At 43.6% G+C, this 22,669-nt stretch overlaps 2 protein-coding genes across 11 annotated transcripts in view; one reads left to right on the forward strand and one right to left on the reverse strand.

Annotated features, from left to right (window-relative positions):
* The window catches only part of NRG4 (neuregulin 4), a 53,404-nt gene that overhangs the window by 23,205 nt on the left and 7,530 nt on the right, over positions 1-22,669 (reverse strand). For 3 of the 7 annotated variants that reach the window (XR_005268635.2, XR_003499904.3, XM_027466616.3), the window contains exons 1-3: positions 7,045-7,181; positions 5,609-5,696; positions 2,567-2,632 (exon numbers count right to left, since the gene is read on the reverse strand). Coding sequence is in view for 5 of the 7 variants with exons in the window: in XM_027466616.3 (XP_027322417.1) it covers positions 2,567-2,576 (10 nt within the window). In the remaining 2 variants the exon portion in view is untranslated. Of the gene's footprint in view, positions 1-2,566; positions 2,633-3,764; positions 3,978-5,608; positions 5,697-7,044; positions 7,182-22,669 lie in introns of those variants that run through there. The other 4 variants (XM_027466618.3, XM_027466617.3, XM_013107277.5 and 1 more) reach the window with 4 other exon arrangements.
* Positions 7,408-22,669, forward strand: part of TMEM266 (transmembrane protein 266) — a 78,378-nt gene continuing 63,116 nt past the window's right edge. For 3 of the 4 annotated variants that reach the window (XM_038185055.2, XM_072043468.1, XM_072043469.1), the window contains exon 1: positions 7,408-7,537. The gene's annotated coding sequence lies outside the window, so the exon portion shown is untranslated. The remainder of the gene's footprint in view (positions 7,538-22,669) is intronic. The other variant, XM_072043470.1, reaches the window with a different exon arrangement.

The following is a 22,669-nucleotide window of genomic DNA, read 5'->3' on the forward strand; positions in this document are numbered from 1 at the left end:
CACGCATTCTTCAATTTCTACAATGTCATATTGACACAGGAATGTGGATGATGTCCATATATCATTGTAAGACCAAGGCAGTTCTATCACAGAGATCAACAGGAATTCAGTTTCATGTTGGTGCTATCAAAGTGTTAACATTCAAATGGTAACCAGACCTTTTAGTGTGTGTGCAGATAAATTAGGAAGCTGGAGGAGAGATGTAAGGCTGGAAAGATTGTTGATGTTTGACCTGATTGCCCTGGTTCAAGATGTGGCATAACAAATATATGTGCTTCACCCAACATTACTAGGAGTTAAATGGAAAGTTATTTTAACTCTGAGGCTATCTGTGCTTGTCTAGTGGCAAATCATTTACTGCAAGTTCACTGTAAAAGACAATATTATTTTGCATGAGTAACAGTATAACTACAATTAGAATAAAATGGCAACAGGAAAAAAAAAAAGAAAATTTTTGAACAAGAACTACAAATGATTAGATTTTAGCCTTTTTGAATGTAACAGTAGAACTTCTGTGGCAGTGTAACTAATTGAAGGCCATATCCTTCCTTAAATGAAGAGAGAGGATATTGAATGCAAGAACACTGTATCAGGATATCTGTGCAATTATAAGAACTAAGAGAAAAAGCAAAACTCTCAACTTTGACCTGGTCTCAACTCCATTAAGTATCTGAGGGAGTCAAATGTTGTTGACGTTTTACCAGATGGAGGAGCGAGATAGTAGAAGGTAGGCCCCACAGAAAAAGGTCTTCACAGACAGCTCAGGGGAAGCCTTAGAAGTTCTTGAGAGAACTTGTTAACTTTCTTAAAATTCTGCCTTATGGGTCTACGCCTTTTCCTCATTTTTATTCAGAAATGTACCTGTCTTACTTTTTTTATACTGGCAGAGCAGTAGAGTATTGAAGCAAACTAGATGCCTCAGTCATTCAGGTCTCCGAACATTTGGGGAAAAAGATCCTCTCGCTGTTACAGTGTGATCCATGTATTAAGGACCAGCTCTGCAATCCAGCCAGGCATTTCTGTTCTGGAAAAATACCTCAGGCACTCTGTCTTATGAAAAGCGAGGGACAGAGAACAAAAAGTGCCTAGGAGGCCTTCAAAACCTTTTCGATTATAACTACAGACAATTTCCCTACAGGCTGTTTCTTTCTAGTGCTAGACATTATTTCCAATGTTAAGGGAAAAATGGTAACCTTAATTTTACCAGAAATGTGATATTTGAAGAAGCGTCTACATCCATGTGGGCCAGGTGCTCCATTTTCCAACCAACTGTGCTTTTTATTAATCCTAGCTTTTGTGTTAATATTTTGCTACTACTTAATGAAAGTACCTGAGTAATGCAGTATTAAGTAGAGCACACAATTATGAAAAAGAATAAAAGAAAATTCAGGATGCTACTAGTAGTGGGTTTTGATACAAAAAAGGTATTATTATATTCCATGCCCACTTTACTGGAATACAGTAGTTTGGATCAAATTTGATAGCTACAGCTCTGGACAGGAGTGTATGAAAGGAACAGTTTATCCCCTTGAATTTAAAATCGGTGATGGAGAAGAATATAATGGAAAATCAGAAAGGTTTCAATACAAGGAAAAATCCAATTACATTAACACTGGGGAATGTGTTACAATTTTTCATGACATAAGTTAATATATTAAGCTAAAAATGCCGATTATATGTTTTGAAAGTTAAATGTATACATTTATGTATAATGTTAAATATATACATTCAGACTTTTATAATCAAAATAGAGAAGTTTAACAATTCATGTGATGACGGGCAATTAAAAAATATGAAAGCTTTACCTTTGCAATTAATGATTGCAGAAATGCTATCAACATATGTTCTACACGATATGTCTGTATTTTGATATATCTGTCTATGTGAGAGATTAAATAGAGAAGTAGGAGACAAGTTACTTTTTTTTAAAATAAAAAAAGTCATCTTTTACTGGTGGGGGGTGGAAAAGAAAGAAAAAAATAGTGCTCTTTTTAAAACTAGTCTGATTACTTAAAACTGGCAGAGGTAACAGCAGCTTCTAAATACACTGATGCACAATTATTTTTTTTCAAGGACATGCATGAAAACCTGCCCCTAAACTATCTTGCCTGTTCCCATTCAAACTTTTTTTAACCTGGCCATCCTGTCTATTAAAAAAGAAAAACAAATAAAGGCTCAGCACCACCTTAACCCTCAAAGAACTAAACTAGCCTTGATAATCCACATTGCCTCAGCTGTCATGCCTAGTCCAGAGGATAAAATACTATAGACCGCCCAAACCTGAAGTCTGCTAAAACACAAGGGAAGGGGGACTGGTGGGAAATGCTGACAAATCAGTTTTGGACTGTGTGATAATCAATTAAAACCTGTGAAATGTTAGGAATTATCAAAGCAAACATCTTAGAGAGTTTGTTCCACTGCCTAATGAACTAGTTTGCTGCCTAGTAAGTGGAGTCCCACAGAGCAGTTGTTACGATCCCAATGGCAGCTGTTGAAATCAATGCAACTTCAATGAATACTAATTATACATGTATACATATCCAAGTAAATACCTGGAAGACGTTACCTGTTCGCATATTATTGCAACAACAATTTTTAATCTTGATCAGAGGCTATTCTTCCAAAACAGCACCTAAAAAGAAACACATAAACGTAGCATGTCATTATTAATCCTAGTGACCTTTTCCCCTGAAGGAACAGCTATTGGAATGCATCTTACAGTGTTGCTGCTAAGATATTTCTTGTACTTTGACAGCAATATTATGTGTACATTCCATTAATTCAGAGTTAATGGCAAACATTCAAGTATACCGTCAAGTTCAGTTAACTTCTAAGGGCAGAGCTACAGAGTGAAAATAAATTCATACTAAAGCATGCTTAAACACCAAGAAGTTCAAAAACAACAACATTATGCCATGGTTATTCAGAATTGTATTCCTGATGCTTTTAAAACACCTAAATTATTGTTTCTGGCTAGCTAATTAAATTATGGTTTGTACCTTGACAGTCAGTGCATATAATTGACTCAGTCTTCAGACTGATTATTATTCAGTCAGGTAAGATCTTAGTGGTAGAATTCTTGCATTTCACAAATAAGAACAATTTAATTCTTGGAGAGAGCATGTGTGTTTCACTTGAGTGCTTCTTGCATCTGAATGTCAGGTGAAATTAGTAATGTAGGCTGTGAATTCAGCAGAAGTCAGCAAATCTAAATTTGGACTATTATTTTTAAAATATGGAATAGGAACTGTCTAGACAGAAGCCAGCTTTCAGTTTACATTGCTAAAAAGCAATGTAAAGAAATTGTTATTCTGTCAACATGACAACTCTACAACCATCTACCATTATTACATTCTCTATTCTTGTAAGCTGAACTCAAGGCTTAACGTAGCAAATAAGTTACTAAACGTGCCTAACATGAAAGGTTTTATTTTTCAGTGTTTTTATTTTTTTTGGTCTTAATTATATTTTAAAGTGTAAATAAAACAAATAGTCAGGCAAACTATCCTGTATTGGAAGAAATGCAAAGAATCACAGACAGTAAAAGAATCCTTATTTCTCTTTCACCTTTAAAGTAGATATAGTAGTTCTTCTCCTTGCACCATCTACATGAAAGTTCTTCCTCAGTTAAATGATTTTTTGCCCATTAAATGACCAAATAAAATAAATTGCCCCTTTCACCAGAAATAACTTCAGCTTTTAGTAGTACAAAGGAAACGTTCCCTAGAGGCCCATTTCAAAAGGTATAACATGTTTGTACTTACTTTATAAGCAGACAGTTCTATTTTTCTTTGGCCCTTAAATGGCTTCTCTAGCTCTTTAAGTGTCCTGTCCATACAAGAAAATCTGAAATGGCAGTTCCCTGTGATACCAGGCTGTAACAGCAACGTCACCACCCAAAGGCTGTCCTCTTGGGCTGTCTTACAGATATGCAACTTTGCTTTCTTTGTGTACACAACCACGATTAAAATAACGTGGCACAAAGGAACCAACCAACGTTATCCACTTCAGAACTAAAATCCTGTTTTCCACAAGAAATAGGTCAGCCTGGAGATGATTATTTTCAGCATCTAAGATCTGGATTCTGTGTGTATTATTAAAAAGGCTTCAAACTTACACAGTTGTGTAGTGCACTGTGGGTGAGGTTACAACAAAGACAAACATGAATACGGAGGCCAAGTATAGAGTAGGGTAACACCCCATTATGCTCACAGAATCGCTTGTGTATTTTATTATGGTTACCAGAGCTGAAATTTACTGCAGAATGCAAAACATTCACACAATGCAGTGTATATAAGTTGTGTTATAAAAATATGCAGCAGTCAAGAATCTGATTAGAAGCTGCATTTTATTAGAGCTAGCAGTGCTTTATAATTTAACCTCCCTTTTCTCAGAATCTCCCACAAAACTATATAATATCCAATAGCTCTCATAACAGAAAATATAAATAGGATATAACCTACATTTCAGACTAGTTCCTTTATCAGATTTAATCAGGCTGTGGGCCCTTGAACAGCCAAAAAACCTTGATTTTGCTGTTGCCAAAAGGAGATCTCCTATCTCCTTTCCTATCTTACTGCCAGGTATGCATCTCACCATCTCTCTGCTGCTATGGGTATGTGTCGAACCTTTTCATGAGATGCTTAAGTTCACCGATTTAGCAGAAAATAACTTGGAGGAAGCTGACAGCTTTTTACTGCATCAGTGTGTTGTGTGTTGAATGGATATGCTATACCTCGTCAGTTGTTTGGACTAGGACTATACTTGTTCAGCGTACTACAAATTTACAAACTGACTGCAGAGAATGAAATAATTTAAAAGAATACTTTTTTAGACTGTTGCTCGCATATTCATAAAAATTGGGGGTGGTGAAAAAGGGAGTGAAAATATCCCCTGAACAGTCCAGGGGTATGTATGTGTGTATCTATAACTCTACTTTGTGCTTAAGTTTTGATAACAAGTAGTACAATTTCAGATTTGTCTACTTGTTTATGTTTAAGACTTAAAAGTAAATCATTAGGTAACCATGCATTTATTTATATAAGCAAATATTTTTCTCTGAGATGTTTGTTTCACTCTTACCAGAAGTTTAGGTATGTATCAGTCTGAAACAGAATAAATCGGGCTGTCTACCTCATTAGAAAAATAAACTGATGTATGGTGACATAAGGCAAAGAAAACAAATTGTTACAGCAGAAATTGTTGCTAAACCTGATTCTAACTTGTTTACATCTGTGCAGTGAATGCAGTGAACCAGTACTTGCAAGACAAGGGATTGTTTGTTCATCCACTCAACACTTTCCAAACTCAAAGTCTTCTTTTAAGACACAGCTGTAGCTTTACTTTCAGAGAAACTCGAAATGCAATTCTGTGCATGTTCAAACATTTACATTGCATGCACCTTGGGAGATCTTTGGAAGATTACTTTGTATATCAGGTTAGAGTATTTTAACCTGAAATTTAGTCTATTTTGCTCTGTGGCAGTTTACTTTGCTGAAAACAGTTCAGGTCAGCTCTACCATTTTTCCTACACATTTTTCATCCGAACCAATATTAATATTAATACATTGTTTGAAAGGTTACACTATATACGTTAAAGTTAGGTCACCTTGTATACTGAGATATATATACGGATACCGTTTCAACTTCTTCAATTACTTGAAAGTCCTGTCCGTCTTCATCTTCATGATCTGATTCTGTTAACAAGGGCTTCAGTTTAGGAAAGGATTTAAATCATGTTTAGAGTTAAAAATATCCTAGTCCCCTGTAAATCACCAAATTAAAGTATATTCAAGTACTTTGCTGAACTGGGCCTGTGAGGTAGGAACTCTGTGTGTGTCCCCTGTTGAATGCTCAGAAAGCTATAGAAACACTGGGTTGCTATTCTGTAGCTGAGAAGCCACAGATTAAAGTGAGCCATGTGGGAAATCGCATGCACATTTGTGCTTCTTGGGCATTGGAGCACTAGGGGAAATAATACAGTTGTTCTTTTGTGGGAACCACTACTGGGTTTCTGGGAAAACTGAGGGCTCAAACCCCAAACTGCAGCATGTTCAGCTCTCTAGCAAAAATATGCACTAATGTACAGCCATACTGGAGGCTGGGAAAAGCCTTGGCAACTAATCAGATTTGTCTTTACATAAACCCATGTGCTTTACTCCCCATACACTTAAAACAGTGAATTGTTATTACCAAACACACTTGTGTGTATTTTTAATGGCTAACTATTCGAAGCATCCGCCAGATGCAGTATCCCCAAAAGATGATAACTGGAAGTTCTCTTAATGAGCAGATAAAAAGAACACACTGAAAAAGGATCTGGGGTTTGTTTTATGGTTCTTTGCTATCCAAACATACTCAAAATTAATTTCTATAAAAGCTCTCCCCCAAAATAAAGATCATTTCAGTCACGTGACTATTTCAAACATACCCTGTTTGCTCATTTAGATTAAGTTGTACCTTACGGCTCTCTTCAAGAATGGGATTTTACCGCATTATGTATTTATTTTTAAAACAAAAGAAGTAAAATCTCATTCTGCCTCGGTACTGAGCTCAAATATTTGTGTACTGAAAAAGTTTTAGGAATTGCACTATCTGCTAGCAGGCTAATTAAACCTAAACGTCATTCTCAGACGTGTCCTTGATATCTCCCAGGCAGTTAGTGCCTTCGCCTCTTGCTTCCTCGCCCAGCGCTGCCGCCGAGTTTGTCCCCGCCGGGACGCCCCGCGCCTTGCGGCCACGGCTCCGCGACCCCCGGGGCTCGGCTCGCGGCGAGGCGCGGGCTGCAGCCGGCTCCCGGCTCCCCAGCGCCCCGGCTCCGAGCCCCGCGGCACCAGCCGGCTGCCGGGGCCGGTGAAGGGCACTCCCCGGCGGGGACGGCGCTGCGGCAGCGAGGCTGTGCCCGCCCCGGGGGTCCGCTACCGCCCGGCTCCTGCACCCCAGCGCCCTGCGCTCAGCGCCTGCCTCCGCGGCTGCTCCGCGGCGTGCCCGAGGCACTGCCCTCGCCTCCGGCCCGGCGCCAGCAGCGCTCGGGGCGCCGCTTACCCCGCAGCTCTGCGCTCTGTGCTCTCAGCCCGCGGGACCCCGCCGTCACCTGCCGCCGGACCCGGCCCGACCCCGCTGCGGGACCCCCCCCGCCGGACCCGCCTGCCCCTGGGGGCGGGGCCTCCCTCCGGGCCCGGAGCCCCCTCCCCTCCCCTCCCCTCCCCTCCCCTCCCCTCCCCTCCCCTCCCCTCCCGTAGTACTACAGCGCCCGGCGCCGCCATTGGGCTGGCCGCGAGCACGTGACGCGGGGCGAGCACGCGCACCCCCCCCGCCGAACGTCCCCGCTGTTTCCTAGGCGACGCGCGGGGAAGGCCGGGCGCGCGCGCGAGCATTGCCCCCCCCCCCTCCCTCCTTTTCCCGCCTCCCCCCCCCCCGGCCCCTCACCTCGCCTCACGGCCGCCGGCCCCGTGCGGGGAGCTGAGGCAGCGCTGAGGCGGCGGGCGGGCGGCGGGCGGCGGGCGGCGGGCACCCAGCGCCCGGCACCAGGTACCAGGTACGTGCCGAGCCCGGCGCTGCGGGACGGGACGGGACGGGACGGGGCGGGAAGGGGAGCCCCAGCCTCCGCCGCGGGGAAAGTTCGGAGGCGGCCGGCGGCGGTGGGGACGGGGCCGGGGGCTCCGGGGCCGGGGTCGGGGCCGGGACCCGCCGTGCTCGGCCGCGGCCGGCCGGGGCCCCTCGGGCCCGCTGCGGGGCTCGGCGGGGGCTCGGGTCCCGCCCGGGAGGTGCCGCCGCTGCCCGGCTGCTCGCTCGCTGCGAGACCCCGAAGCCCCGGCGCTCAGGGGGGAGCCTCCTGCCCTGCCCCCCGTATCGCCTCGGTGCCGCCTCAACCGGGACCGGCCTCTGCTGAGGTGGAAGCCGCTCGGGCCGAGGGGACCGACCGCGTGCCTGCTGCCAGCGTGACAGAGGTACCGGGCCCGCTGCGGGGCGGCTGTGGGAGCGCGGGGCTGTGGCCGGGAGCGCTGCCGTGCTGCAGCTACCCTGAGGGAAACAGCGCGCCTGTCCCCCGAGTCCGGGGAAGGAGCCCGGCAAATGTCCCCGGCGGGATCTCGTGGTCCTCACACGCGTGTCTGCGAGCAGACCGATCTGCGAGCTGTGTGCTGGACCAGGCGTGCAGCTGGCACCGCTGTGAGGGCTGCAAGAGGCTGTGTGTGTACGAAGGGAGTAAAGGAGTAACGGGGTAGGCTGCCTACAGCTGTCTGCTCGTAAGGCAACCAGCACACAGGGGAGGTTTGCCTAAACGCAGGGCACCTGTCACCTCGTAGGCACGAGTCAGGAATCCCCATTTTGTGGTAGGACTGACAGGATTCCCTCTTTTTTTTTTTTTTTTGTGATTTACTACTGAAATCTGCACAAACCAAGAAAGGTAAGTGATTTGCCTGTTTTCAATGTGTTGTGAAACGTTGCTACCTGAGCATGGCTCAAGTGGCCAAATACTTGTGGATAGTGGTTTTCTGGTAGTTCCTGTGTGGGTGCTGCAAGTTCACTAGGGATGGTGGTAAAAGGGTTATTAATAGTGTGACTGCATTATGGACATACTGTAAATTGGACTGTATGGTAGTAGCATATAAGTGCTCACAACAAGATTTAGTGATTAACATCTTGCAGCAATTATCTTGTAGGGAAAAAACTGTTACTTGATCCTGTGAACAAGGTCTATATTGTGAGGCAGAAAAGGGAAGGAATGCTTCTCAGTTACTGAAGATGCTGAATAAGAAGCAAATGTGTACTGCCTCAAACGTGTTATGTTTCCTAAGCACTCCGAGGAGAATGCTTACAGTCAGAGAAGTGACAGTGTGAGTAAAGAGCCTGTATTCTGAAGCAGCACATATGCTTGAATGTTTGGGAAGAAAGTGGAGTTTTTGTAGCTCTGTTCTGATGCTACTCATTGAATTGCTAAATTAACTTCCCTCTGTTTAGCACAAAGGGTTGTGTTTTTTCTACCTGAAGGTTGAGAAGAGGTCCAAGTTTTTAAAAAAAGTTAAATGTTGCTTGCATGTCATAAGTATGCTAAACACAATATCAGGCAAAGAGAACAACACGTAGCAAGAGTTTGTACCATCTATTCTGGCTTGTGTACTGGAGCAGTGAAGGAGATGAAGATCTCAGCTCCAACGGATTTATGAAAAGGTCAGCAAGAAAATTAAGACATGAGCAGTGTATGCTTGCAGTGCCAGTGCTAGCGAAAGCCTGCTACTCAGCTGAAGTATTTTCAGACTGTGACTGACTGTAAATGCAGAACACAGTGCTCAGCATAGCTGTTTTTCTTGTCACTGTGTCTGTTCTTGAAGGTTAGTAAGGTATATACCTGTGACGGTAGTTCTGAAGGTGCCCTGTAGCAGATGTGTGCAGCTCTTTTTGCTCGCCCTGGGTGCTGTGGTGCTATTTCTTCAACTTGGGTTCAGCTGAGACTCGCTGAAAGCTTGCTAGCTGGCAGCTTGCTGACGGTTCCATCTCTGATGGGCTATACACTGCAGTTTCTGACTCTGCAGTAGTATTGCATCACAGGTTGCTACTTCTGTCCCTCTAAGCTAAAAGTAAAATTTCAAGCGTGATCAAGAACGTGGTTTCACTGTAGTGTGTTTTCTGCCCTGTTAGTAGGAGAAATTGCATTGCCCTATAAGACCCTGATAAGACACAAATTTACCTACAATTTAACATCAATGTTCATCTAGATTTGCATGCGTTACATACCAATAGAATGGTAATTACCTGAATTGTGTTGTGTAGTGTAAAACCATCTGCCTTCTCTCTACAAGAGCATCAAAAGACAAGCCATGTCTGCACAGTGCTCAGCCCAGGTGCTCTCTGGGCAGTGGGGTTACTTAACAGACAGGATATTTTGTCCATGTGAATGCTGCAGAACCACTCCTACTGGCAGTGAGACAGAGACCTTTCTGCCTGGTGTTATCATCAAAAGTGTCAACAAAATGCTATTTGCAGAATCTTTGTTGCTACTTGGTACGTGAGAAGACGACTGTGGTTTGATTCTTCCCTTTCCTCTCCTGGCAGGCCCTGCCTGATACTGTGTGCTGTTGAAACCTGGTGGCACCACTCTTGTTAGGTTTAGCAGTTTGAAGTGCAAATCTGGAATGTGCAGGGTTGGAAAATGGAGAGTTGTTTTTTACTTGCCTTGAAGAAATTCTGAACTCTATCAATACTTGTAGGATTGCCTTTGTAGCAGGGGTGGGCATCATCATCCTTGGTAAAAATTCCAACTTCAAGTGATAAGTAATAGACCTTAGTTTGTTGTCACTGTGGGGTGCTAACAACTTGCCCTGTGTGCTTTGTTTGGTTCCAGAGGCTCATGCTGAAGGTGAACTGAAACCTTCTTTTGCACTTTTTGTCTTAGGAGGTACAGTGGGAGCTAGGGCTGTGTGAAACACAACGAAAGGTTTACTTCAGTCTGTTATATTTCAGTCCACCTGTTTGCTGGGGGTAGGATTTAGCTCAACAAGAGCTATGCATAAGGGTTTAAATCCTTAGTTATAAGGTCACAATGAGCTCTTGGTTAGATACCTGTAATCCTGTCAAAATCACTTTTTTCCTTGAGTGTAATAAAAGGCTGACCCAAGTAGCAAGGGAAGCTTTAGTGATTCTTGTCAGTACCTAAGCAATATAAAATACATCTGCTTATTTCCTTTTTATTCAAGACCATAATAACTTCAACATGACGAGGTTGTCCTTCTGTCTCACTTTTGTTTCATCTTGTCTAGGGTCTAGTGTTGCTTTAACATCTTCCAATTGGAAGCCTTGTGGCAAGTACTGCATCTTTCCCTGCATTGCGTAAATGCCTCGTGCACCTGTGGTGTTGTATGCTGATTAACACAATGTGTTAAAATGTATGTTCAAATGTTTTGATTGCAAAATCAGAGACCTGTAAGTCAGAAACTGTCTGATTTAGAGATGGAGTGACTTAGCTCTGCCTGTACGCTGAATGAGCCAATGATTTGCAGAAACACAGCATGTGATTCTAGCGTTTAAAAAGATGACCAATGCAGACAGTGGTTGTCAGATGCTGTACTAAGTATGATGCTTCCTAATAGTCTGGAGTTTAACTTTCGACTCGAATAGCTGTCTTGCTAAGTTAGGTTCTAACATGGAACCTCTTTGTATTGCATAAAAAAAAAAAAAAAATACGTAGAGGTATAACTTCCCTCCTTGACCTTAACGAATCCCGAAGTGAGATTTGAGTCTTCAGCAGTAGCTGCTAGTTCATGCAACTGCCTTATTCGGTGAGGTGGTTGTTCTGTGGGTGAGGAAGGACCTCTGGGGTCTGTGCTCTGTCTAGGGAAACAATGGGTGAAGTCTGACCTGTCTTGTCTTCTCTCCTGCCTCTCGGTGTTCTTGCTTCAGCAAGCTCTAAGTGCTCCATGGCACTTGTCTGCTGCTGTTGTGCCAGCAGTGCAAGCTGCTCAGCCATGGTGTACATGGAGCTTGTGGCCAGTGGATATTTTTTCTTAAGAGAAAAAAAAAAAAGGCAAAGGAAAACCATTCAGTTGCATGGATTGCCATGAGACAGAGTATCTCTGCTGTCCCAGACAGCTTCAGAGGCTGCCTGCAAACAAGGCAAGTGGCAGAGTTTCTAAAAAAGTTGCAAGTCTTTGCAGTGGGAAGTGCTACATCTGAGACTTAAGTGTACCTACCAGCTTTTTCTGCTAAGAGAAAATGAAAATTCATATATAAAAAATAGCAAAGTACAATGTTCATTGAAGTTGGTGTGATTTTGGCTGTTGATTTTAATGTTTTACCTTAAATACTCGTTCTCAAGTCTATCAAATAATGTCTTATAAAAAAAATCCATAATTTGGACAACCAGTTCATTTAGGTGATAGTGCAAATTAAAAAAAAATAATCTCTTCTTAAAGGGAACTAGAGAGCTCCTGTCTGTAATAATTAATGTCATCAAACAGCCACGATGTAAACAAGAGGTGTATGATGTCTCAGCTAGCGCACAGTCCACAACTTTTTTTTGTATGTAATAGCTACCTGGATTTTATAACCCGTGTCTAGTAAGTTATCACATTCTTATCTGGAATGATAAAGCTAGCTTTGAAAGCCTCTTTTGAAAAGGAAAGTGAGATATGGGTCAAGGTGCACGTTAACTTGCACAAAGGTCTTAGAAATAGAAAACAAAAAAAAAAACAACTACCTTTTTCTTGCCTATATTTATTTTTTTGTCTATTACCAGCTGCCACCGTCAGCAATATTACTGCGTTTTTTTTTAAGAAGGACTTTCTGAGCAGGGAGCAGTAGTGTAACAAAATAGATGTGCTTAACTTTGAAAGGCGTTATTTTTAGGATTAGTTCAAAAGGGCAGGTACTCCTTGGAGATGTAATTTGGCTGAACTGACACCTCCCGCTGAAAGAGCAATGCGACAGTTAGGTAACATCGAGGTTTACCTAAAAGTTTTTGACACGATATCTCTGGGCAAGAAAACCTCAGAGGATGGTGCAGAGGGGGCGCAGCTTCTGAACCTCCCAGCTCTTGGTGGTGTGTTGGAAGAGGCCTCTGCAGCCGTGCCATGCCTGTCTGTCTTCCCTTCTCTTCCCCTTACCCTGGGGCCATGGCGATGAAGGTCCTTGCCCTGTGTCTGTACCGTGGTTGCCCTTAGGAGCGCAGTGATGCTGGGTATGGTGCAGGGGGGTCCCTGCCTAGCAAGGATCAGGCTGGAGACAAGAGCTGATCCCTAGCAGCCCCCTAAGGATTGCCCTCACTTCCCTGCAGGTCGGATCCCCAGGTACAAGGAATGAAAAAGTTTGCATGAGCTTCTGGGAGGAAAGCGTCTGTACAACTTAATGGGTGTACTGCAGTGGTATTTGTTTCCCCACTCTCCTTCCTTTTTTTTCTGATCGTATTTGCTCGCTTCACCTTTCAGCAAAGGAGAGCATATGGCCATGTGCTGTCCATCTGGTTGCCGCTTACTGTGAGGTCGTTATGCAGGCAAATTTGGCCCATCTGACATTTCTTACGGAGGTAAAACTGGTAACAGAGTGACAGCTGAAGCGTTTATTCTGAACTGTAAATGGGAATTAAGTAGGGAGCGAACACAAAGGGTGCTCTATGAACACTTTCAGACTTCTGTCTTTAGAATTACTTGTGCTATGCTTGTATTTAAGGCAAAGACGGGGACTTTCACTGTGGTATGGACTGCTCAAGTAGAGATAAAAGACAAGTCCTGTCCCAGGGGGGTTTATAAGGTAACGTTGTGAATGGTGATAGATGTGTAGGAAAACCTTAGTTATGGAGGTAATACTCTACACACACCACTAAATATTCTGCTGACACTTTCCCATCCTAGCACAGGCTTGTAACACAGTATTTTTAAGTGCGTAACAGACACTAAATTCATAATGTAGTATGTATGAAATAAATTGCATTTAACCTTCTGTATGGTTTGCTTCTTCAACCAATAGTGTTTTTTCCATGTAAGAACATGGAAAATCCTTTTTTTTTTTTTTTTATACTGGAAACACTGATTATGAAACCAGAAAGCCGGTGGGAGAATCAGAAGCTAGTGATTTACCTGAAGCCATCTTGCTTGCTGCTTAGGTCAGGGATTCTCATCTTTGGTAGTTACCTGCGGGTTCGTTATGTAAGAGTGCTTCAGCGCTCCTGCTGTGGTAGTGAAAGTGCTGGGGGGCTGCTAGGAATAGGTTGGGCTTGCGGGGCGGGGGGTGGAGAGTGGCTAGAGTTGAAGTTCACTTCATTCCTCAAGGTTTTTATTTTGTATTAAGCAAAAGCTCAGTCAAGTTTTTAACATGACACTGATATCTTTTGTTGTTGTTCTTTTTTTTTTCCTGCAAAAAAGATTTTGCCCTGTACTTAAATATTCAATGGGAAGCTCACATGAAATTTTCAGAGAAAGTGTGAATTTGAAACTCACATTTCAAACATAACATCACAGGAAATGTTTCTGAGTAGATGCTCTTTGTATTAATGTATTTTAAAGCAGAAGTTTAACCCTCAGTACCCAGTTGTGTAACTAGGCTGACCGTGGGAATACCGAGTGGTGTTTGGGAGCAGCAAGCACACAGCGCTGGGAGTCCCGCTGCTGGGGTGCAGCCGCCTGCAGCGCTCACAGCACCGAGGGCGGGTGGCTCTGTGCTCCGGGGCTGTCACCGGCAGGGCCTGCCAGCTCACCACTCAGCTGCACCATCTGGTGTTGGGGTGGAATTAATCCTAACGGGAAGGGCTGAAGACCTCTGCTCTGTGAAATCGTCTCCGCTTCAAAAGAAGACACAGGAAAACCCAAAGGTTTGCTGTTAGCCTCCAAAACGGAGCTTCAGAGACAGGGCGGTTTGTGTGGTGGCTGGGTTGTTTCAGTGCGGGATGTTGTATGACTTGCAGTGAAGTCTTGTGAAATACATTATTTAAGTACTCAGGAGCTTGCTGAAGGTTAAGTCCCTGATGGATGTAATTGTGGCATGTTCATTTTCGTGGATATTTTCACCAAACTTGGCTCCCTGCTATTGACTTGTAATGTGACAAGGGGGCGGGGAAATCTTTAGTAGTCTGCTTTTTGTGAGCATGAAAAAAACTGATAAGGCAATTTGTTTACGGTCCTAGAAGTGAGGATCAGGTCATCATAGTGACTTGCAAGACTAGCATTAGATGAGGGGTTTAGATGGTATTTAAAGACACTGGCCTTCTTGCATCTGCTGTTCTAACCCTAGAAACAAAAATAACTTGTGCAGGTATAATGAGACAGCTCCAGCTAAGCAGGAGTCTATTATTTCTCCTTTTGAAGTGCAGCTTTTCGGCTAGTGCCCAAGCTTCAGGTACTGCCAGACAGTAGAGGAGTTTTGATGTGCAAATGAAGGTATTTGAAATGCTGGGAAGGCCTGGAATGCAAGGCAGAGGATTCCCTCTACAGCAGCAGGAATAGGGGCTCAAAGACTTTACAACCCCTTTTGAGGGTATTGAATATTGAGCTACATACTGTCCAGTTTTAAGTTTTATTTCCTTACTTTTGCTTTTGATTAAAAACATTCTTTGGCAACTCACTTAGACTCCTTTGAAGTTTGGGACCTATGGAAAGAAACTTGGTCCTTCTCGCTTTGGAGGCTGGATGTTGCACCCAAACTGAATGTGCTGCTTGTTGGAAGATCAGATGGGCTTGTTGCTCCTGAAGAACTTCTAGCTGTGTAAGATAACTTTACTTTTGGGGGGAGGGAAGGTATTGCAGCCACAGAAGCAGATAACCTGTCAATCTGAATATGAAAGTGCTGGGTGCAATGAATAGCAAAGACTAACTGGTTATTTGCTTGCTTAATGCATTGAGAAATGCAGCCAGGTCTCAGAGTGACAAGGTGACTGTCATCAGCTAGTACCCAGTTGGAGTTTGCTGCGTTCCATGACGTACACCAGCTCATCTATTGAGAAATGGCCCACGGCCTCATCTAAAAGTACCGAGTAGCACTTTCACAGGCAGCCTTGAACTGTATTCGCTTACATTGTCAGCTGTGTGGGACAGGAGATTTCTGTCCAGGTACTGTCTAGTGTAAGTGAAATCCTTATCTTGATTATGATGCTACCATAACACAACGCAGGATGCTTTGTTGTAGATTGAAGGTAGGAAAGGAGAAATCCGGTGTTGAGGTCCCTGAATTACATAATGGAGAATCTGGTATTGCAGAAAACACAGGTGGTGACAGTGGTGTCTTCCTTCCCTAAAAGGAAGGACATCTCATCTTGAGGCTGTGTACTGCTTTTGCTTATGCAGTTTATCAAAGCAATTAGTGGGCTGAAATAGGCTGTGTTTTTTTTTTTTCTATGAGTTTCACTGGGTATGTAATGCATGCTGCATGAACAGCAATAGGCAGAAGAACATAATGTGTCTGAAACCTTTAATTACATGCAGTAGACAGCTCTGTCCAGGTCAGGAGACATCATATTGTCAATAGCATATCAGCATTTAGAACTTTGCCAGCAGTTTGATTATGCCTTGAATAATTGGTTTGCATTAAACAGATAATGGCAATGTTTGCATTCCAAGCCTAGATTTGAAATATATAAAATATGCATATTTGATATGTTATCTGGCTGGTGGAAGAACTAAATTGAGTTCTGTGAAAGTTTTTACAACACCAGAGGCTGCATATTTACTACCTTTGTCGCACTTCTACTTTCTGTGTGGTACCTGAAGTTCTGCAAGTGTCTAAGATGTTTTGTGGTTTATCAGATTTAATTTTGTTACGTGTGTTTGCCCGCAGCAACACTCAGGGCTGTACAGACTGTTTAATCTTCAGGGTGTTGTTTTTTCTTAATACAGTATGTTTAAAACTGTCTAGAAGCTTACCAAGCTGCCTGGGAGGAGAAAAAGGAGGAAAACAAAAACTTGTTCTCCTTCATTATTTGATTTAAGGCACGCAAGTGGAATTTTAGACAGAAATAGTGAGTCTTTCTCAGTCACACACTATACCTTATTTTCCTTCTCTGTGGAAGAACAAGTAGCTCTACCTTACAAATAATTTAGATTTTGATGCTTTGAAGATTATAAAGTAAAATAGGAAACTGACTGCAGTGGCAATAGCTGATAGTTCTTGCAAGTGTGTCAGAGCATGATCTAAAGTAAGATCACAGGTTCATTGGGGCGTGTGAGTTCCTGACTGGAGTGAATTGTCAGCTTGGCAAAATCCCCAGGTGCTTCAGTAATCTGCTTTAGAGCACCTGGGGAACAGGTCTTGATGGACAAACCTCTTTCTATGGATTTCATTCTGCTTAAAAGCCAAGCATCTTTTTTTTTTTCCTAAACTGGAGTTTAAAGAAAAAGCAATGATGTGATAAAGCAATTGCCTTAAAGGACAGCAGAAGCATTCAAACCTTCTCAAAGTAGTGGGAGCCCAGCGTGTTCAGTTAGCTGGCCGCATGTTCTGTATCTGTGACTGTTCAGCCTGCAGAAGATCAGTCTGCCTTGCAGTAGAGAAGCTGTATTTTCCGAGTGAGCTATATACCTATTTGAGCTGTGATCAGCACTCTCTGCCTTCCCTAAGGAGATGGCAGTGATTGAAGCATTTATCATACATAAAGGGATCTGTCTAGCTGTATATAGCTGCCAGAACACACATGAAAAATGGGTAGCAAGAGGGCAGTGTCCATGATCTCAGTAACCCTTCAACCAACAAAACTGACAGTGAACTAAGGAAATCATTTCCTTGTGTGTGTTTTATTTTTATTTTTTTCACCTGAACCCCATACTTAACAGCGTAGCCATGAGTGGGGCAGATCTGGCAGCACGTCTGTAAGGAATCTGCTAGCAAAATGCTGTCAGAAATGCTGGTCTAGCGGTCTGCTCATGGAGCCATTGGCCCGAGCAGTGACGAGATGAACCTCTCAGTTGAAACCAGTTCTTGTTCACTCCAGAAACTGAGTACGCAGCTAAAATGCTGTGGCTTGCTTTAAAAGTGGCTAATTGGAAATATTGTGGAAGTGATGGCCAGAAGTTTGAGTTAGTGGTGTTTAAATAGCAGCATTAGTAAGAGCAGAGAGTTGTCTGGGTTATTCAGGATTGAGAAAAGGGCAGAATGTAACGCGTCTTCAGCTACTACCAAGCAGCTCTGTGACTGGAGCAGAGACGAAGCCAAGGGCAAAAGTTGTCCTTGGGAGGGGAAAAATGAAGCAGAGTGAAGTGCTAGAGCAAGGGAAGACAATGAACATTTTTGAACTTGGCTTTAGTTTTCCCTTTGTGCCTTATAACTTGTAGCAAAGATGACAAATTCTCCTGACCTGGCAAAATTGACTGCTTTCTGGGAAATGCAGTAAGAGAGCGTCAGAGCCTCTCTGGGGATGCCTACGTGTTTGCGCTCTTACGACAAGAGTGCATCTTCACAAGGAAAGGAGAGAGAAAGGACTTGCTGGTAAAGATCATAGCTGGTGTACCACAGAGTGGGACGTTATCTTTTCCACTTCTCTCCTGTGGGCTGTGAAGCTACACGGTACGTCACTTCTAATGACTTCCCTCGTACCGGGCTAGGTATGCTCGCACCCCAAAGGTCTGAAGTGTTGGGATTATTGTGGTCCAGCCCGGGAGCGTGGTATATAGCTACAGCACTGAATCTGCGTGCTGCACCCGGGTGCTTCCCTACTCTGCCGTGGCGTTTGTCAGTGGCCATTGACAACTCCAGTGGCCAGTTGGGAATTTAATGTCCAAATGAAAGGAGGGAAGAGGATATGGATGTGTCCATAACTAGCTTCTGTGTGTCCCCTGTGTAAGGGGAGTGACAGTGTTGTGTCCAAGCTTAGGCTTTTTTCAGGTTGGTGCGAATTTTGTGTTTGTTTTAGTGCATGGATAAATATATGTTTAAACCAGTTCTTGTATTTCCCCCCAAGGCACAGTTTTGCATTTTTATCGTCATTTATAACTGAACTGTTGGAAAAAAGCTTTCAGGCATGAATTTACAATAAATTAAGATCTAATAACACTGTTCACTTCAGCAGTCCATTCCCCTAGAAAATCCTGCAAGGTGTTTTCATTAAATAATTGGGTAAGACTTCCTGCTCTTTCCCAGTTTTACACAAGTTTCAGCACCATATCTATGGAAAAAATGCATAGGTCAGATTAGGAAAATCGTGGAATTAGGTTAGGAAGTGCTGTGGAATTTTGTTATTATGAACGTGTGCATGGCACGGCCAGGTGAGCCCCAAGCCCGCAGCTTTCATGTGTTCAGAGCTTTCCTTAAGGTTACCCTGCTGCAGCAGTGCAAGTTGATTCACATTGTATACCAATTTGTCTCTGGGACAACTACTTCTCCCACTGATTTGTTGTGACGTTTTTATGCTAACTCCAGCAAAAGGAGAACATTTAGGGAGAAATATTTTTAATTGTAGATGTAATTTTCCACTTTTGGATGCGAAGTGATGTAGAGGAGGGGGGAACAACATGCTGTGACCAGTCACCTCTGTCTGCTTTCAGTAGAGCACGGTTTGAGAACATCTGGACTGTAAAATGCACCTCTTGAACTTTCATTGATCAGTTCCTTGGGCTCTCAGCCATAATGTGTATTTTTAGATACTTGCAGTAAATCTTCTTGCCTGCTAAAGAGTGCCAAATCCATAGTTCCAGTCAGCTGCTGTTCTTCTGCATGGGAAGTATGGAAAAAAGGTTCCTGGTTTAAATAGTTAACCTGCTGCAACGCTGCAGGCTGCAGTTTGTGCAGCTCTGCCTGGCTTGGCTTTAAACTGGCCAGCTTGGCGACTGGTGTCAAAGTCCAGCTGCAGCCGTGCTGGCTCAGCATGACCTGCTCTGATCTCTCTCTCTCTCTCTCTCTAATCTTAGGAGAAAAACTATTGGCCTGGACACAGTAAAACAATCTCTTTCATCGGCAAAACCATCTTATCTAAGAGCAGAGAAGGGAAAAAATGAGTGGGGCTTTTTCATTTTCATGGTTTATGCTTTACCCTTCCCTTTTACAAGAACAAAGATGCATGGTAATGTAATGAGAAGTGAATGGGTTGAGCCCTTATCCAGGTAAAAGTTTGATGCATGCTGCAGTTACGTGTCACACTATAGCAGAAGTATTCACTGGGACTTTAGAAATGGGACACGCCCTTTTTGAAAGGGGAAATTAGTTCTGCCCTATAAATGTGTGCTCTGTCAGAAGTTCTCTGCTCTTGGATGAGGGTGCCCTGTGTCTTGGCCTGCCTGCACTCAGCAGACAAGTTTATTTTAGTCCTTTGGGCGCTGCCTTTCACTTCTATGAGTAGTCTCTGAAGCTCATTACATTTAGTTTGCACACCTGTCTCTTTTGTGCTTAGTAGGAAAAGAGTTTCTGTATTACCAGCTGTTAAAGAAGGGTAATGTGCACTAAAAAACCATGCTTGTTAACAGGACTTTTTTTAATTATCGCTTTTGATTCAAGACAAGTCTTCCTGTCTCAAAGCATACCCCATTTCTCATGCTATCCGTCCTTCAGTTTTTCCTAAAAGTATCACAAAGTATCTTAAAACAACTTGTATTTATAAGCTATTGAGCTTGCTCAAAACTGCTCTTACTGCTGCAAACATTGTCTCAGGTTAAGCGCTTTGGAGCAGGGCTTATGTTACTTGAAAAAACCCCTATCAAGTGCCTGCTGCATCTCTAAGTAGTGTATGAATAGTAAACTTGTGGGCCAACTCCTTCTTGCCCTGGCAGACTGATCACTTCTAGGATCCTAAAAATCAAAGAATTTGGTTTGTCAGCTTTTTCTCTCTCCTCTCCTGCTCTTGTAGTGGATGCCTTTGTCAGCTTGCCCTGAGAACAGAAGCGTGACACCATCCGAAAGCTCTGTATCCTGCATTTGTCAGTTGTAAGCTCTTAGCAGGTCATGAACTATCAATTGTTAACCTTCTATGTTTGAAATAGTATATTGAGAGTGAGCACAATAACACAAGGGAGAACAGGTTTGTTAAGGAGCAGTGCCTTAGAGTGATGAAGAGGAGAAATGATCACAGGATCCTGCCTCTTTGACCCCCTTTGCTGGTCTTTGCAGCCAACAGTTTGTCTCATTTCTGCTGCTTGTTTTACAGGTCAAGTGCAGTAAATGTCTGACCTGAGGCTACTGTAGTCTGAATTCCTTGCAGATATACTGGTTTTGTTGGAGAAGTTGTATTGGTTTTGCAGTGTTTTATATTGCTCATTCAGACAAGATTTAAAACAATTACTTTGATTTGTGGGAGATTGTATAGAGTTGTAGGTATTTAAAAACAAAACCAAACCAACAGCCTGTGCTAATAACACTGGGGGCTTTGTTTTCTGTTGGGAAGTGGCATCTTTCAGCTACTGAGAACCAGACCCCAAGTCAGAAACATGAATTCTGACCTCTCTGGCACCATTTTCTATGCGGTCTTGGACTTGGGTTTTAGTTAGGGAGTATGTATTCATTGCACTTAGATTTTGGGGAAGGTGCTAGTGCATCTTTGTCTGGAGATAGCTGACTCAGCAATTGGTGACTGGCTTGAGAGTCAATGCAGTGCTGGTGTTAAAATACTTCTCAAGAATGTCCAGCAGGCTGGCCGGTTCTTTGTGCTCTTTGTCTGGAAGCGAATGCAGCTGTAACTTGCTGTCATCCCTTTGGGTGCATTTTTCTGAGTTTCCTACCTCTTAATGATGCTCTCCTGATGAAGTTTCTTCTTAGTTTTTCCTAAAGAGGAATTGATAAATCCTGGAAATCTGTTTGCAGCTGTAACAGACGTCGCTTGGTTCCAAGCAGGAGGACAAGGTATTGGATTTAAGAGCAAGGATTTTTAACTCGGCATTTTTTCAGTGTCTGAGGGCTTGCATTGCAACGTGGCTCCTTTGCCTGGAAACATCCTTGTATCTGATCAGTGAGTTAGAAACTCCTTTTGGATATGGGCTGCGGGTTGTGAAGCACCAAGTAAGGCAGTGCCAAAACAGAGCTGTGGGGGCTGCTGTGTTGGGTCACGGAGCAGGGGCCAAAGCTTCCCTGCCAGGGCAGTGCTGCGAGGGGCAGTGCCCTTGGCTTGCCCTGGCGGGTGCTTGGGAAACAGCCTGGTGTGCTGCAGGATGAAGGGAGCTCTCCTGTGGAGCAGCGTGGTTGGATGGTCCTGTTTTCTTTCTCATCTTGTTTTAAGGAAAATTAGTGAGGGAACAAGCTCTTTGGAATGCGTCTGCTTTACTGATTTCCTGTCTGAACTCTGGGGTAGCAGTCTGTTGCACAAATGTGCAAACATTGTATTACATTCCCCCAGCAGCCTGTGAGGTCAGTGTTCACAGAAAACTGTTGTATCACTGTTAATAAATGTTTGTTACAAATACTGAATACACAGGAAAAAGCAACTGTGCTCTGATTCAGAGTTAGTGCCGGGCATTTTAGATGGCACTTTTCTCAGCTAGTTATCTCCCTAACGCTTTGGGCTATCAAGAAACTATTAGTTCTGTGTTTAAAGAGCAGCCTAGGAAATAACGTGTGTGCCTTTTAATTGAAAGTATATGAGGCTTTACGTGCTGTTTGTTTCTTCCAATTTCTGCTATGTCTTGGTAAGTATTTGGTAGAACAATTACACAAAAGCTGACGTTTGGAATTGGCAGAGAAGCTGCAGCCAGGTGCTTGTCTACGCAATGCTTCCTGTGCTTTTGTGCTTTTGTGCTACATCTTCAGGGACAGCAGAAGCCTCCCTGTGCAGCACCTCTGGGGTTCTCGGTGCCACGTCAGGCAGACCATTTGATGAGGTGAGGGTCTTATGTCTGCATGACGAAGGAAGTCTTGCTACCCTTGCACTGCAGGTACTTTTTGCTGCAGGGCAGTGTGTGCTTCCCATCCTGGTTCCAGGGCCGGGGAAAGGTTTGCTCTCTTCCCTGTGCAGCTCCCTAGGCACCCTCCAAACATACTCTAGCCACACCTCCTCTGTGGTGTTATCTTCCAGAGCTCAATTAAAAGTGAGGGGGGAAGGTACACGCTTGGTCACTAAACGGGGAAATGACGGGTTAACACGGCTGTCCTGGAAGGGCTGCTTGCTTCGGGCTGTAAGCAGGTCTGTCAGGGTTGAGCCTGCTTCAGCTGGGGCCGGGTCCCCCACCACCAGTAATTTGTGGCAGAAACCCAGCTGCTGGCGTGTCGTAAGTGCATGCCATTGCCTGCTGAGGGAGCCAGGGTTATGCACGTGAGTGTGTTGACTTCATGCTCTGAT

Source organism: Anas platyrhynchos, chromosome 11 (genome assembly GCF_047663525.1).
Source record: "Anas platyrhynchos isolate ZD024472 breed Pekin duck chromosome 11, IASCAAS_PekinDuck_T2T, whole genome shotgun sequence".
Lineage (NCBI taxonomy): Eukaryota > Metazoa > Chordata > Aves > Anseriformes > Anatidae > Anas > Anas platyrhynchos.